General features: G+C 38.5%; 1 protein-coding gene across 1 annotated transcript in view; it reads left to right on the forward strand.

Moving 5' to 3' along the window:
* crispld1b (cysteine-rich secretory protein LCCL domain containing 1b) overlaps positions 1 to 16,564 on the forward strand; it is a 35,652-nt gene extending 19,088 nt beyond the window's left edge. The window contains exons 4-17 of the mRNA XM_042497270.1: positions 1,685 to 1,991; positions 7,182 to 7,300; positions 8,079 to 8,211; positions 9,275 to 9,390; positions 9,704 to 9,804; positions 10,740 to 10,907; positions 11,008 to 11,068; positions 11,255 to 11,321; positions 12,872 to 13,002; positions 13,158 to 13,201; positions 13,311 to 13,383; positions 13,963 to 14,032; positions 14,481 to 14,614; positions 15,800 to 16,564. Of these exons, the coding sequence (XP_042353204.1) occupies positions 1,685 to 1,991; positions 7,182 to 7,300; positions 8,079 to 8,211; positions 9,275 to 9,390; positions 9,704 to 9,804; positions 10,740 to 10,907; positions 11,008 to 11,068; positions 11,255 to 11,321; positions 12,872 to 13,002; positions 13,158 to 13,201; positions 13,311 to 13,383; positions 13,963 to 14,032; positions 14,481 to 14,614; positions 15,800 to 15,851 (1,576 nt within the window). The 3' untranslated portion in view covers positions 15,852 to 16,564. The remainder of the gene's footprint in view (positions 1 to 1,684; positions 1,992 to 7,181; positions 7,301 to 8,078; positions 8,212 to 9,274; positions 9,391 to 9,703; positions 9,805 to 10,739; positions 10,908 to 11,007; positions 11,069 to 11,254; positions 11,322 to 12,871; positions 13,003 to 13,157; positions 13,202 to 13,310; positions 13,384 to 13,962; positions 14,033 to 14,480; positions 14,615 to 15,799) is intronic.
* The last annotated feature ends 863 nt before the right edge of the window (positions 16,565 to 17,427 follow it).

A 17,427-nucleotide genomic window follows, 5' to 3' on the forward strand; every position in this document is an offset into this window, starting at 1 on the left:
TCTTCCTGTTAAACAAAAAACCTGGAATATGCAAAATGTGCAATATTTGTAACAAGAGCGGGCTACTCTCATAACATCCACAAGTTTACCTTCACGTCACCTCTAGTGCAATCAGGTGCCTCCTCAAATAGATCAACCCTGGAGTTCCAACAGATGTGTGTGTGTGTGTGTCTGTGTGTGCGTGTGTGTGTGGGGGGGTGCGGTGTAAGGGGGAGCCAGAGGGTTTGTGGAGGCGTGGTCCTCTGCGTTGCAAATTTGGCATATAAACGCAAAATGAGCAGCGGTCCCATGCAGCCAGGAGCGTACTGAGCCAGCTGAGGAATTCAACAGGTACCTATAGACATTTCTGAACTCTCTCTCTTCCAGCAGTGCAGATGATAAGTGGGAAAGAGAAGCGATTGCCTGCATTTCTTTCATGTGATGGGTGGAATTAGAGGCTCCCTGGACTGGAAAACTGTCACCCTGCAATAATCTAAAGGCGTTCTGGCATCTGGAATACTGCACCTGAGCCGTATTTTCATTAGTTTGGCGGAATTTAAAGGTAAACTTTCAGAATACATTACTGCTCGATAAAATTGACTGTAGTATTATTTATGACCTTTGTGTGTGTGTATGTGTCTTTGTTTTCAACAATTAAGTCTATAAACTGTAAAAAAAAAAAAAAAAAAACAACAACAAAAAAACAAAACAACTATTTGTTTTAACATAATAAACGTGAGTGCCCAGGCTGCCTACATTTTTAAATCAACTGAACTTGAGAAGACAATCATTACAAAATTACCTCAACTTACATTCTCAAATTCAGTCAACTTAAAGTTTTAAGGACGCCCAGGCACTAACTTTTTTGAGGTAAAGCAAATAGTTAATTTTAACAGAAAAGTGTTCCTATTTAAATATTTAACTATTTTACAATTTTAAATACTTTCTATATCTCTAAATTGGTGAAGTTATTAGAACTAGTTTTGAATGAAAAAGCAATAACTGGAGTATTTTAATCCTTGAGGGATCATCAAAAGATGCTTGGTATAATTGAATCCATTTTTCTATAAAAAAATTAAAATTTGAAAAGTTTCCAGGCTGCCTGAAAATTTTAAGTTGACTGAACCTGAGGGGACAAGTTAAAGCATTACAAAGTTACCTCAGCTTGTTTTCTCAAGAAGTTTTTAAGTTTTAACAAATTGTTTCTTTCAACAGTGTACAGTCCAGTGACTCACGCATGCGCACCAAATCTCGTGCTCTGTGACATAACGTGTGAAAACTCAGTTGACACTGGTCCTTCTGTGTGTAGTGATGCAGTGACCTGGAGATGCACTCAGACTGCTGAAAAGCAGCTTTACAGTTTGAAGTGAAGTTCCCTATAATTACAGCATTATTTAAACTGTGACAGAGGACAGATTCAAGGTGGACTCTTATAAAGATGCTGTAGTCCATATAAGCTTGCCAATAAGAAAAAAAAATGTGTACACTGATGTAAATGCTAATGCTTAGCATGGATGTTGAGACTCAATCGTTTTTCAAAATTACAAAATAATGAGCTTATATTGACCTGTGCATTGGTTCAGCATTACATATGTATACAGCTGCTTGGGAATTTTCTTCTCTTATGCAGCAAATGAACAGAATGAATAAAGCTGAAATTCAAACTCGAGCTATTCTGCTTACATATACACTCTGTGTTTTGCAGGGAAAAAAGAATTCTTTCTTCAGCTGCAGTAATTCTCGTCATGAAGACATCTCCTCCTTTCCCGGGCTTGATTAGAGCTGCAAGCTTGCTGCTGTATTTGAGCCAGAGCATTCTGGCCATGGTCCTCACCAACTCCACACAACTCGAGGCCATCCTGGACCAGTACAGAGACAAGGATGAGGAGTGGTGGAGGGCCAGGTCGAGAGGTAAGAGGGCCATCAGCGAGGGAGACATGCACCTTATCCTGGACTTGCACAACAAGCTGCGGGGTCAGGTCTACCCTCCTGCTTCCAACATGGAGTACATGGTAAGTTCTGAGGACACATCTGTCTGTCATATAATATAGGCAAATCTTATCACACTGGAAAACATTTTTTTTTAACCCGGCATACCCTACTCTATTTAAGAGAAAGAATTCAATTCCTAGAGACATAGATTGATGCAAAATCAGGTAATTTGGATTGACAGTTTTCTAAAGCATGTCCATTCACACCTCCAGCTTTAGGAAATATTCTTCATTTAAAGCCTTTTGAGAATGGTGTCTTTTATATCTCTTCAGATAAACCAAATGATTACAGGCCGAGTAGCTTGTGGGCAGGGCCAGCCCTAGACTTTTACTGGCCCCAAGCTGGATTTGATTTGGGGGGGACCCCCTCAGTGTAAGGTATTCACACATCACTGAAAAAAATGTGTATTGTAAATATTATTAAATACAGTATTTTTCTTTTAACACTTAAATCAATGAATGCATTTTTTTAACCACAGATACCAGAGTGCTTGTTTTATAGAAAACAGTAAAAAACTTGTCTCCATTTTGCCCTTTAGTGAGTTTATTGTTTCGACATTTTGTCATTCCTATTTTTTCAGTACTTTTTTTGTTATTGTCTCGTGATCATAAAATCAAACAAACAAAGAAAAACAACAACTTTCTGGACCAGAGGTCCATAAGCAACTGCTTATATTGCGTATCAGGTAGGTTGTGGGGTTACTGGTATGAAAAAGCCCTGTTTATGACTATTACATCCACTGCAGTCTTTTTCGTCAATGTGTGTAAGCTGGTGCTGGACGTTTTTAAACTTTTGGGCTAACATTAGAATCTCTGCCCTGGTCATATTCAATTTAGGAAAGCGTATGTGCCAACAACATGTAGGTAGTAAATAGGCTGAAAAATAGGCCCTATGTGGGATTGTCCACGGGTTCCACATCGGCCTCCTGACAGCTGCTCACGTAGATAATGAGTTATTCAGTTATCCAAATAAGATGCCCATTTGGGCCCATACCCACTTAGTACCCAGGTAGCACTAGCATAACCCATGTTGGGCCAACTTAAGTAAACCCACTCATGTGCTCAATTGGCATGGGGCAAAGGGCCCATTTTTCAGCCCATTTATTACCCACATGAGCCCCACATACAAATGTTGGCTGAGATATGACATAACCAGTACTCCACATCCAAAACTGAGGTTGTGGTTGTCTTAGAATGGTCTAATCTTGCATATGTTTTTTATCATACCAGGACCTGCTTGCTCCATACTGCAATGCAACAACAACCAACCATGCTACTAGCATGAGCTGGTTTTAGCTGTTTTTGTTATTTTAGCAGGGAAAACAGTCACCTTTTGAGAATTGAGAAGCTGCTTTGTCCTCATCTTTCTAAAATCAATAAAAACCATTGTAGCTAACAGTAGGCTAACTTGTGTTTTTCATCCTTGAGGCATTAATGAAAACATAAATTAGGATGAATTATTTGGAATGGTGTGTTCACAGGTCAACATCCTGACAGGAACATCCAAAGCGGGAAGGTTAGACACAAAAGTCACAAGACTTTGTGAAGAGGAAAGCACTTTCCCATAGTTCTGTCAGCTAAAAACAGTGGAGCAGGGAAGGAAATACAGAGAGAACAAGATTTGCAATCCAAAGTCACCATCTGGCTAGCTGTGGCTCCTGCGTCTTGCTTGCCCGCCCTCGCTGACCCCAGCCCATATCCAGCTTTCACTCCTGCAGTGTTGTCCTGCCCTCTACCTCCACCATCCTGCCCCCCCCTTCCTGCCCTACCTCTCCTTACTCTATCACTCCATTTCTCCTCCTGCTGACTCTCTTTCTCCGTGCCTCGCTCTTTTGCCTTCTTGATCTTCAGCTTTGCAAGCCTTCCCTCAGGCTTTTCTTCACACTGCTCCATTTTCACATTCTCCCTTTGCCTCCTCTCTCCCCATTCATAGCAGCTCATTCAAACCTTGGCCAAGGCCTATGTTATCTTTTGTTTGATCCTCCACGCATCTCATTTTGGGTGCCACGGCGGTAAATCTATTTCAAACATGTCGAGCCTCGCCATTTGAAGTGCAGGGCATGGTAGTGTAAATGTATGTTATGTACACTAATCCAGTGTTTCTTTAGCAAGGGATACTATTACTGATGATAATGATGTGGTAAGGCTGGGGACTGATGAGGCACACGTGTTTGGTTTTCAGATTGCAGGATTTGGAGGCCAAACGGGCTGCACTTTTATTGCAGCTCTAACTTCTTTGATTTCATACAAAATCCATTCAGTGAATTGCTTTAAAGCACTGTTGCGTCTGTTCATCCAAATCACTTCTTGCCCAGGAAATTTTATGGAGAAAAAGAGACCTCTTTAGAAGTTTTCATAATCACAACCACTTTACGTACTGAAGATTGAGTTACAAACTTTTACATGAACCATTATGCGTACCTTAAATTCCCAAAGCAAAGGATGTCTTAATGTGATACCTTAAGCATTCACTCTAAATCTATTGCTATAAGAGTGCACATATTGCACTTAGCTCTGTAGCAGAGGTGGTCCTGGCAGATAGCTGAAAACAGCTCAGTATTCTGGGAACTTAATGCTCTTTGGAATGCAAAAGAAGATTGGTAGCTGTTACCATGACCTGACCAAAGGCTGATGGGCAGTCCATCTTCCTCTCTGCTGGATAATTGAGGGTGAAGAATAACAAGAACTCAGAGAGAATAATGAGCTGGCAGAGATCATTAGTATCAGCCTTAGACTGTTAGCAGTGGAAGCTTCGTGCTGAACTTGAATTTTATCATAACCTGCGAGAATAGTGACACACAATGCCCATGTAGGTGGGCAGTATTGCCTTGTAAGTAGGGTTGAGAGTTCTATATGATTCAATCAAACTAGTTTCTACAAAGTGCTGTCCAAAAATGTTGAAGGGCAAAAGTGTTTTCACCTGTTCCGAATGGCCATACTCTGAAAATCACTGCAGTCACCGAGAGGGATGAGGCATGATAAATTAGATAAATGGGAAAGACATACACTTCCCCCAAGTCGTTGATGGTGTTGCACTTCATTGTAGACACAAAAGTGACTTGAATGCGTTGTGTGAAGACTGAAAAATGAGAGTTCAGTTCTTACATACTTTACTACCTTAGCACACCTGGCTGTCGGCTTTGTTCATGTATTGATTTCAGAAAGTTAAAGACATTGTCAGATGTAGCTACCCTGATTTTGAGAAGGTGTTAAGGATGGAACGTTGTTTAATTATCTGGCAAACATTTTTTGAAGGATAGTGACTCCTTCGGAAAGGAAAAGGGGAGGAAGGAATCAAATAGTATTTCTTCCAAAAGTTACAGTTGCGTATAAAAATATGGCATGTCAAAAAATCTATTATATCTATTATATGTGAGATATTTCAAGGCAACTACTCTTATTGTTCAGGTTTGGTTTGGGTGATGCAGATAATACTACTAGGGTAGGTTATGATTGGTTAGATTGTCTTCATAGTTTAAAGAAGCAGACAGAGATATTTGAGATCAATGTCAGTCTCCAGTGTCAAAGGGCTGCTACAGAGAAATGCTGGTCATCTGGCAAATAAATGAGACCTGACCTGTACCTAATCTAATAAACCTTAATTTCATGGATCTTTAATCCAGCCTGGCTTCTGAGATCAAATTTCATTGTACTTGCTGATGGTACCTGTTGCAACATGCTCCAACCTATGCAGTTATTGGGCTATGAACTCCCAGTAAAGGTTACATCACACGTCCTGCAAATGTTTGCACTGTCTCCCATTAACTTCCTAACTGTAACCCACTCAACAGTCATATTCAAACATGCGCTTCTTGTTGTGGTTGTTGTGAATTTTTGAACAGTCAACCTTATCTTTCAATTTTATACGAAGGACAGTCTCTGTTTTCTGTAGCCTAATGTAACAGAATTGGTTTAACTCTTCAAGAATCATGTCACCTTTTAGGTCATCCAAACTTGAATGATAAGAATTCAACCTAAAAGTGACAATATAATGTAATAATCATGAAAAAAAGTAGTATCCCATGGCAACCGTTCAGGAGATTAGAGCAAACAGTCACCCCACTGTTGGTATCTCAGCTGCAGCTGGATTCGGGCCAAAGAAGTAGAGTCAAAATATCCCATCTCCAATCAGGCCTGAACAGTAAGCAGCACCACAGTGAATGTGCAACAATGTGCACAGTGTGCAAGCCTTACCAAACATATGGAACACATTATGGTGGTCAATCAGAGCAGTTACAACTCCACACTTGAGCATTATTCTATTGGTTTTGATGTGTGATAGCCATAAAGCAACCAAACAGTATCCCAGCAGCTGAGCACACTGCACCTATTCTTCTCCCTCCCCAACAAAGTCAACAGTAAATTAACTTTGCCGCAACATTTGAATTGCTCAATCCTATACCCATGGTCTGCTTCCCTACTTTGTTCAAAACAGTTTTCAGGTATTTTGACTTCAATTAAGTTTAATTTTGTGAACAGTAAAGATGGCATCAATCCCCCAAACAGAGACTCTCTGTTTTGCAAGCTTTTACTTGTCTGCTTTTTTCTGTCTCAGCTTGTTTTAAGAGACCAAAACTTACTGGAAACAAGCTATGAAACAACCACATCGAATAGTAGCACAAAGGTGCAAGTTGATGCGATGGTGGTGGTGATACCTCTCTGTTTCCCTTCTCTCTCATGTGTGTGTCAGACAGCGAATGTGTGTGCTTAATAGGAGAGGCCTAGTTTTTACTATACTGTGTTAAATTTGCAAGAAGCATGTGTATAGTCACTGTACCTTAAAGTAAAGAGCAGGTTCATCGTTCAGGTCCACCCCGCCTCCGTTATGCAAGGTTACTTCCAGATTAGGGTCGGTGGGATTTATAAATGTTCAGTGTACTCAAAGAGGATGATGAGATATCTAAAAAATGTAATGAGTAGCAATTAAAGCAACAACTACGATAAGTGACCACTTAGCCCACTTAAATCATGACGGTAATCCAGAGTGGAGTTTCGGGTCTGCAAACATCTGTCAGGGGAACGCTCTGGACTCACTGAATTTAAGCCCAAGAGAAAACTAGTATTACCAAACCTAATGCCTTAGCCACCAGCTGAGAAAAATATTAGCTGCTTACTCTAGCCAGCTTTCAGAGTCGACCCTTTAAATTCATCTTTCCAAAGGTAAATAACCAATAATGTGTGTGTTGTTGTGTGGGTGTGTGTGCTCCCCAGGTATGGGATTACGAGTTAGAGAGGAGCGCCGAGCACTGGGCATATACCTGCCGATGGGAACACGGACCGAGCCACATGTTGACGCAAATAGGCCAAAACCTTGGAGCGCACTGGGGAAGGTGTGTATGTAATAAAAAGAGAGAGAACTGTTAGTTAAATTAATTAATGTTCATTATTATACATTTTTATACAACAGGATTATGATGAAAGTGGGAGTAGGGAAAGGAGAAAGAAAAGAGGGGCCCTGCCATGAGAATTGCAGTGCCAGGCAATGGTATCTGGACAAGCTAATAACGATTAAAAAACACGTAGATCTGTTTGACTTGGCAGCCTAAATCATGGATATCAGACCTGATTGACTACCTCCACTTACATTCCCCCACACTGTAAACTCATTTCATATTTATCTCATTTTTGGACTGAGTGCATGCATTTTGCGCGAATTTAAAAGTTATAGAAGCTCATTGACAGCTTTGCAGTGGCTAGGTGCATATAGCATAGTCATACTCACACAGGTATGGCGGCAACTCCTCTTTTTGGCTCAATTAACCTATTAAACCAAACAAAATGTTGGTTTAATAGGCCATGTAGCCAGTGTGGCTACATGGTGAACACCAGCATATTGTCTTCTTTGTTATTGTTTTTACTTTTCTTTTTTTAAATTTATTTTCAGGTAATTTTCTTGTGGCTTTTCACTTATTTCTAGCAAATTTTGACTCCATGTCTCCTTAAGTTTCTCATTGCCTTCTCCCCATGTTTTTGAATAAATCAAATGAATTCACTCAGATCTCAAAGGTTAGCGAAAATCCAGGATCATGACAAGGTGAAGTGCCTTGCTAGTGGAAACTACAAAAGGGCAGTTTAGGACACAATATAACACCTTTTGTGTGACTTTAGGGACCGGCCCCCTACCTACCATGTCCAGGCCTGGTATGATGAGGTGAGGTACTACAGCTATCCCTATGCCCAGGAGTGTAACCCACACTGCCCATTCAGATGTTCAGGACCTGTTTGTACTCATTACACTCAGGTAAGGGCTTTTTGTATTTCCAGGTCTTAAAGAGTACACAATGCCTTTGGATCGTTTTAGGCCTTTAGTTAAAGCTTGATTATGGAATAGCCAATATACCAACCCCCAGGAACAACAATGGTTCTTTGAAGCCAATATTAAATTTTAGTGGCCAAATGTGATGCCACTAGGCCCAAATAGACTCGTTTTCCATCAACTTTTATTGTAAAATAGATGTCTGTAAATCAGTAGATTTATGACAAAAACACAAGTACAGATAACATTAAATTGTACAAGGGATATTGAAACCAAGACATATACACCTTATTTGTTTTTATTAGACATACATTTTGTGATTATTTGAGAGGTCTTAATAGCTTTCTTGTTTGTTGTTATCTTAGAAACAGAGTGAAAGAGATATTGTAATTCAACACAAAATAAATCAAAATATGGAGTTACCGCATTTGCATTTATTTGCAGTCTCTTTTTTTAAAAAAATGAATAAATAAAAACTAGAGTGTTGATAACAATCTTTGTTTTTATGTTTTAGGTTTTCAGGTTCAGAACACCAAAAGAATGCAACAGCCCGGTGCATCCGATACCACCCCTTAAGGGTGACTGTGTATTACATTATCTGAGGCTGAGGGTCATGGACCAAGCATCAATATTTGACATATTAGGTTTGAGACCAAGTTGCAAAATAATTGACCTTTTTGGTTTTGTGTGACATGGAGTAACTTTTAGAAAAGAACATGGCGCTGCCTCTTATGCTTTATCAAGTTCCCTTTATACATCCATACTACATTGTGACGCAGGTGTGTTCAGTTAAGCTAAGATTAGTAAATCAATAAAAAACCTCTATGGAGAGTGTTAAGTGTCGCAGTAACATTTTTCTTTGGATACATTTTTATCAGATCAGTTTTGATTAAACAAGGCCCTTCTTTCACGTTAAAAATTATTGTTGTTCATGTTACTGTGATAGCAGCATGAAATTCACCTTTTGACAAATGCCAAAGAACCACTGAAAAGTTTACTTTGCTTTCTAAATATTTCTTTGCTTGTCTGTGTGTATTTCAATTTTCAGTTGGTGTGGGCAACTAGCAATCGCATTGGCTGTGCCATCAATGTGTGTTACAACATGAACGTGTGGGGAATGATCTGGGCTAAAGCTGTCTATCTGGTCTGCAACTACTCCCCACCGTACGTACTGTATTTGTTTGTTTCAATACCGTGTGATAAAAAATCCCTAAAAATATATTTAAATACGTTCTTAACACTGGTGCAGAGACCTGCCACCAAAGAATACAGTATCAAAAACATAATAACATTTTTTGGCAACAGCAGTAATTCCCAGTAGATTGGGTTTAATTACTTATGATACACCTCTATCTCTTGCTCATAAAAATAAATCTGCTGAATTCCTTGAACATTTTTTATAAAAAACAAAAACAACACATTTTTTGTGCGTGTTCCTTTTTTAATCACAACAAAACCTTTCATCATTTTTTTTCAGGGGCAACTGGTGGGGTCATGCTCCGTACAAATATGGAACTCCCTGTTCTGCCTGTCCAGCTAGCTACGGTGGAGGCTGCAGGGACAATCTCTGCTACAAAGGTGGGTTTTGTGGTATTCTGCCATGCTTTATCTCCTTACATACCCTTGTACCTACCTGGAATTATTAAAGTTACTAATAAAGAAAATGGGTTGTTGCCATGTGTTTTTAACCCTTAGGGCCCGCTTTAATATTACACACTCACATCGCTCTACGCACAAAATGCGCTTTTCAAAATCAAGATATTAAAAAAATATATATACATTCATTTTATTTTGTACTTTTATTGATTAATTTCATTATTATTCATTAATTCTCAGAATTTTAACCCCTTAAATGCCAGGTTTTTGTCATGATACCACTATGTTTCAGAGGGAAAAGGAATTATTTTCAATACACTACATGCAAAGTAGATTAAAAAAAAATACTAATAATCACAGCCTGTGATATGTCAGTAATTTGCAGCAATATTGAGCGTGAAAAATATTGTAAAATTGACATCATCAGGTGGAAAATAGTAAAAAAAAACAAAACAAATTGAAGAATGACACCCAGAAATAATACAATGCATGTTTTTATGCTTTGATGGCTGTTCGATCAAAAATTGCTGTTTAAATTGGTTTCAATGGTGCATTTTTTGCACTTAACAGTATGAATGTAACAATTTTGTTTCCACAGTGTATTTTAGACTTATTGTAGGAGCTGAGCTGGACATTTCAAGATTAAACAAAAATACACAATCTTGCCAAAATTTATGCCATGAACACAGCCAAAATAATCAAAAAATGAAGAATGAAAAGTGTGTAAAATATGACAAACAGCCCCTAATAGTTTATAGAAGGCAACATTCAGCTACACCATGGATATTTCCTCTCACTGGCAGGATGAGCCCAGTGTAGCATTTCCACATCCAAATCAAACATTTTGAGACATAAGAACAACTTATGATCAAATCCAGAATGAAACCACAATGACAGTCTGGTATTCATATTTTCAGATGGGGGTGTTGACAGGCGTCCAGCTCCTGAGATTGAGGAGACCAACTACATTGAACCTGAACCGGAACCAGTGAGGGACAGGGAGCTCCAACCCAGGGCCCAGACACCAAACCCCTCAGCAAATGACAACCTAGAGAGAAACCAGGTTGTCAGCACAGAGCAGATGTGTAAGGACTGCTCACACAATGCTACATCTTGAACTGTTTGAGTATATATTACTATTATTTTTAAAACAAAGCAGTGAAAAGCTCCTGTTTGCTATTTTAGGTCAACAGGTGGACTGTGAGACGAAGCTGAGAGATCAGTGCAAAGGGACGACTTGTAACAGGTGAATGCTCAGGAACATCATGACACAGCATCAGCAATCGGATGTCAAATAATAGTGTATGCAAATTTTGAGAAATATTTGATCTGCCAAGATAGGAGGGAAATATAGTAACATGTACAATATTGTGTCCTTGCATTAAAGGCAACGCATTAGTAGTGATGTGTGTACTTTTGTCCTTGTCCATAGATATGAGTGTCCACCTGGCTGCCTTGTTAGGCCTGGAAAAGTAGTTGGGACTGGATATTATGACATGGTGAGTGATCTCCAGAGACACCTTAATTTTTCAGTTAATTTTGAAATGTTTGACATTTCCCTATGTATCAATGGAGAAATACTTTCTTTCAAGCTGTAGACTGAGGGTGGGGGCTGTTCAGGGTGTACCCCACCTCTCGCCCAATGACAGCTGGGATAGGCTGTGTTCTATGTACTTGTTGGTTTTTATTGGATTATAGTTTGCTGACTGCTCTTTGTTGTCGTTTATCTTTTTGTTGTGGAATTTTAATTGTGGGTTTTTTGTTTACTTGTTTGTTTAATCTATGTTTGTGTTTTTGTTTGCTGTTTTCAATTTGAGATTGGATCCATTAGTATAATCCTCTGGCTTCTTGACCACTCCTGACACTTTTAAAAATTTTTTTTTTTTTAATTTAACTGGATTTTATGCAGTTTTTAATTGTGTACAAATAAACCAAACTAAACTAAACAACAGTCACCTCTGGCAAATGCTTTCCATTGTGTCACTGGGGAAACAATTTGATTAATTCTCCCTCTCTCTCTTTGTCTTTGTGTATATATATATATGCCCTTTTGCGCTCACATTCACACCTACGGGCTATTTAGAGTTAGTAATTAATCTGCATGTCTTTGGAATGTGAGAGGAAGCCGGAAAACCCATGCTCAATTGGGGAGCACATGCAAACATGGCGCAGAAGGGCCCCCCCCAGTGTCTGAACCCCACCCCAACCCGGGTTTAAAGCTGGGACCCCCTTGCTGTGAGGCGACAATGCTAACCACTACACAACCATGCCGCCCGTGATCTTGTGATAACCATATCTGAAAAATGCCTAAAGGGAAACATCCACATGGACTCAATAATGAACTGATTAGATTTTGGAGGTCTAAGGTCAAAAGTTAAGGCCACTATGACCTCTTCTGTTTCATTCTAGTGAATGAGATATCTCACAAATGCCATAAGGGAATTTCCTCAGATTTGGCACAAACATCTCCCTAAACTAAAAATTAACTGATTAGAATTTGGTGGTCAAAGATCACTGTGACCTCATGAAACTTGTTTTTGGACTGAGGCTAAACATTGTACTGCTGTGGACAGCAGCCACAGCAAAACCAGCAATAAATGCTACCTTAAAAGGCCAACCTTAAAATATCTGTATCTGTTTATTTACATGCTATATTTGGAATAATTGTACTGCTTTGTTTTACACACTAACTGATAAAAGCAGCGGTAGATCAGCAGCTTCTGTGTTGTGCAAAGTAAGATGACAGTGAAGTGTGGTAGTTTTAATTACATATAACAGCTTCAGTTACCCATCGGAAAGTGTGGTCTGAAGGCAAGCTAAAGTGGTTAAAATATTCTTAATATAGCATACACTTAAACACTGACATTGATTATTTTAGGTGGGACTTTTTTAGGTGGCTAAAAACCAATTGAGCAAGCATTTGCTTAGGGCCTTAAATTAATGTATCTGATGCAGTGTCTTGTCTATCCGAAAGTTAGGGTAAACAAAGAATGTGATTTGGTCTATACCTTGCCACACATTAGCATTCATGTCTTATCTTTCACTGCAGCAATCCAGTTTGTGTGGAGCTGGGTTGCACTCCGGTGTTATTGATAATGATGGAGGATGGCTGGATGTGACCAGACTGGGCAGAAAACAACAATTCACCAAGTCATACAAGAATGGTATTCAATCAATTGGGTATGAATCAGTCTCTGTATTAATTCTTGTGTTTAGTGTGTTTCGTGTTTAGTTTCATAGAGTGTAGGTATAAATTGATTCCCTTTATTGGAATCAATGATTCATTGCTATGCAGCAGAGATCATAATTTAATGCAGTTTTCTTTAAATTTGCAGGAAAAACAGAAGTGCAAATTCCTTCAAAGTGGAGACGGTGCCAGGTAAGGAGCATTCAGCCATTTTTTCACTTTGAGGTAACAGATACAATAACATATCGTCTGCATTCAGAAACACTGTAGGGTCACGTTGCTGTGCCTTTTTCTCTCCCAGTCAAGGCAATAACGTGTGATACAACTGTTGCACTTTTCTGCCCTTTCAAGAAACCTGTGCGACACTGTCCAAGGTAATAATCTATTTTAGACTTATTTACTTAGGAACCTGAAAACATCTCACTGTTTGAATTCAACCACGATCGTGTGACCCAGTGGGTCACGGTCATCCTAATAGAGGTTAGCTATTTGGCCCATTTGAGCTCCAAATTCAACATAAAGAAACAACAATAGCCTACAGCTAGAGTAATGTAAGATGCCTTTAGCGACCTGGCTACCGTAGCCTTCGTCAACCAAAGTGGATAATGCAGGTACAATTTGGCAGAAGCATGTAATAGCCTACAGTTACTCTTAGTAGCTAATGACAATATCCATTAGCCACCATAGCAATTTTAATTGAATTAAATGTAATTTCCCAATGACAAAAATTGTGGCTGGTGTGCATGAAAATGTCAAGCCCTGGTTACCGGCTATGCTATTCATAATTTTCTTCTTTAACTCTGCCTTAATAGTGTTAACTCAACCACTGAGATTACTCTGGCCTTCAGATACACAGTCTGTTTTTAATACAGTGAGAACATTTTCTGGTTTCATTCCATAAACTGAAAATACACTAGGACCGAAAGTGAGTTTTGGCTTCTTTTTTTTTTCAGGTTGTACTGTCCCAGAAACTGTCTGCGTGACAGTCGAGCCCGAGTCATTGGGACAAAATACTACTCAGATGTAAGTTCTTGAATCTCTGTCATAAATTAACCATCATAGTCTTGTATTGATTTTGCTTGAAACAATTATAGACCTTTTTACAGCAGACATTTTGACTTATAACCAGTAAAGAATATGAGTATTTTTTTGTTGTTTTTATGTCAGCCTGCCCAATGATAACAGTTACAAAATAGCTGCTAGCTAACTCTGGTGCAAAAACAAATCAACCAGTAATGGCACAGTTGTATTTAAACACATAAAACATGTTATGTTCTCTGTTTGTTATGTCACCACATTTAGTTAAACCATTTGAATTCTTCTTGCTTTGTGATGATGGTAAATGTTAACAACTGTCACCAACAGACTCTACATTCCTTTTTTTTTTTGGAAAACAGGACAAATTCTTCTTGAATGTATTTGTCTTATATAAATGATTTGATATCAGGACCTTTTTTTTTTTTACCCCCAGAAATCCAGTATCTGCCGAGCAGCCATTCATGCTGGAGTAATCCAGACTGAGTCAGGGGGGTACCTCGATGTAATGCCTGTGGACAGAAGGAGGCAGTACAGTGGTAGTAACCAGAATGGCATCACCTCAGAGAGGTATGGTTAAAAAAAAAAAAGTACACTATTTACAAATTATATTTCACTGTCCTTACCCATAAAATGACCACATAGGGGGTTTTTACAAGCAGAAATTACAACCAGCGCCCCATGTACAGAGGCTGTGTCCTCGCCGCAGTGGCCGCAGGTTCGAATCCGACCTCTGCCCTTTGCTGCATGTCGATCTCTCTCTCCCTTTTCTCACTCACACTATCCTGTCAATTAAAGGCAACAAAAGCCCCATAAAATAATCTTAAAAAAACAAAAAAACAAATTAGAACCCATACTTCGGTTTTGCTGTTAGTCAGGGACCTCTAATGGACATAGAAGTTATGAAGGAAACAAAGGAGGACGTCAGGTGACATAGTATAAAGAGCAAAAAAAATCCACTGAGGATGGGTGGGAGTGGAGGTGAATGGGTCAAACAAGCACCGGACTTTCATCCAGGAGACCAGCGTTTGTGTCCCATGGGAAACCAAACGTCAATATAGAGTTACGTTAAAAATTAGACGTACTATGTCACTTGAGTGATTTCACGTAATGTACATGAGATATGAGATATGTAATATTGCCTTCCCAGCTAGTAATTTTTGGTACAGTGCAACCAATATTTTTCTTAAATGTTTTTTTTTTTAACATATCACATTAAATTACATTTTCATTTAGAAAAAAAACAAAAGGTCTATAATCACAGTCATCAACAACATGTTCTGATATTGCTTTGAAAATGTTCTTTCTGTGTTCTCATGCAACATTGTGGGAATGTTTTATAAAAGAACATTCGATGATCTTGTATCTTCTCTGGGGCCCACTTGGGTAATTCACCTATGTGGGCAATTAGGATGGGGCCAATATGGAACCTCTGGATAGTCCCATATAGGGCCCATTTTTCAGCCCATTTACATGGTCCCCACAATGTTGGCTGGGAAGAAATGTGCTAATAGAGGCTAATTTCATGAATTTTAGATATATGACAATTTTCAATGTATGTATACTATATTTGATATAAAGTCAGACTTTGTTATGAGTCCAACTTCTTTTCTGCAATGACCTTGGCCAGTATGATGGGCAAAGTTTAGTGACTAGTTAATATTCGAATACATCTTTACATCAAAATCTCACATTACTATGAATAACAACATGTACATTTACTACATCTCTGTTCTCTCCCTGCCCTTCTTCCAGCCTAGTGAACCCAACAGGTGGAAAAGCCTTCAGAGTGTTCGCAGTCATCTGAAAAACCACTCTCAAAGGACAGAGTACCATCAAACATGGCCACTTCACATCCATTGAACCCACTCATTATCATCTTACAACCTGCAATTACATTCACTCCTCAGTAAATAATTCAGCTTTTCAGCTCCTGACACTATAAGTGTAACATGGCTCTACTCAAGGCTTCCTCTCTAAATTTGGTCATTAGTAAACCAGTGTCTAATGAAAGCTTAGCAAAGCATGTTTGGTGGATGATGATCCTGGATGTCTTTTGACTTACGTATTTCCTAAATTTTCTAAAGCTGACCATAATAATCACATAGGGCTGCCACAATATCATGACGTGTTTTTTGACACTAAAAGTTGAATATACACTGACGGATTTAGCACCGCTCTATATGCCTCCCACAGTTTCAGAATGTGAAGGTTAAAATATAAAGTGAGAGGTTTTACCAAAGTAAATTTAGATGTAGTACGCCTCAGCTCTGTAGACATCCACCAGGTAAATAACGGGTCAGTCAGATGCAGAGTCATAAAATCTGTTCAGACATTTTGTGGGAATAAGATTAGACTACTATTTAGTCAGACCATCTCTGCTGAATTTAACTCCCTGGGCATTAGCTGTCCATCCCAAAATACTCTCTTGTGTATTTCTGTGGAAGCCCAAACCAGACAAATGACTAATCCTTTGAGACCTGGATCATCATCACTTTTCTTGTGCTGCTTTCAGGCGCCTTTCACTACCCTTTAAACCTTTGAACCCTAAATAATTTGGTTCCATTTCCTTTAAAAAAGAAATTTACAATGAACAACTTTGTAAAAATGTTCCAGAAATGTCAAGGAATTAGCAAATTTAGAGAATTCATTTTAAGCAAGAAATTACCTAAAGCAAGAAATTAGTAAGATGTCCAAGAAAATTACCTAAAAATTAGCAAAAAGAAATGAGAGTAAAACAAATAAGCAAACAAGGAAATTAACTGAATAAAAGTGTCAAAAACTATAACAATATTGTCACATAATTTTAAATGTGTAATTATGACAATTATAAATGTAATTTTAAAGATATTTTCCCTAACTATTAAACTGATCATTGCTTACTTTACATGTTTTTGAAAGAAGTAAAGCCAGTTTGTTCATGTTTTAAAGTGTCATTTTTAAAATTAAATTACAAATTACAAATTAATTTATATAATTTGATGAATAATCTCAGGCCAGAATTAATGTATGTTTTACTTTCACTCAGAAGATTAGCAGCAAGCCGATTATTTTGTCAGTTTGAAGTGCTGTAAAAAACTGTAAAAACATGACTCAACATTCTTTTACTGCATTGTTTAATTCTTATCTCAATTTTTTTCAGAAACATACTTTACTGCACTGTTAACTATACATTGACTTTGACCCAGCAGCCATGTTGAAAACAGCTGCGCTCACCAGCCAGACTGACTTTCCCGTTTTACAGCTGAACAGTACACTAAAATATGTTCCTGAAAAGATTTAAGGTGAGAGATAGGCAATGTAGACACAGAATCTTGATTCATATGTGGTATGTGATTTGCACTGACTAGTTTGACAGTCTGACTGCAGTTCAAGAGCAGTGA

The sequence above is a fragment of the Plectropomus leopardus genome, chromosome 12 (assembly GCF_008729295.1).
Source record: "Plectropomus leopardus isolate mb chromosome 12, YSFRI_Pleo_2.0, whole genome shotgun sequence".
Taxonomy (NCBI): Eukaryota; Metazoa; Chordata; class Actinopteri; order Perciformes; family Serranidae; genus Plectropomus; species Plectropomus leopardus.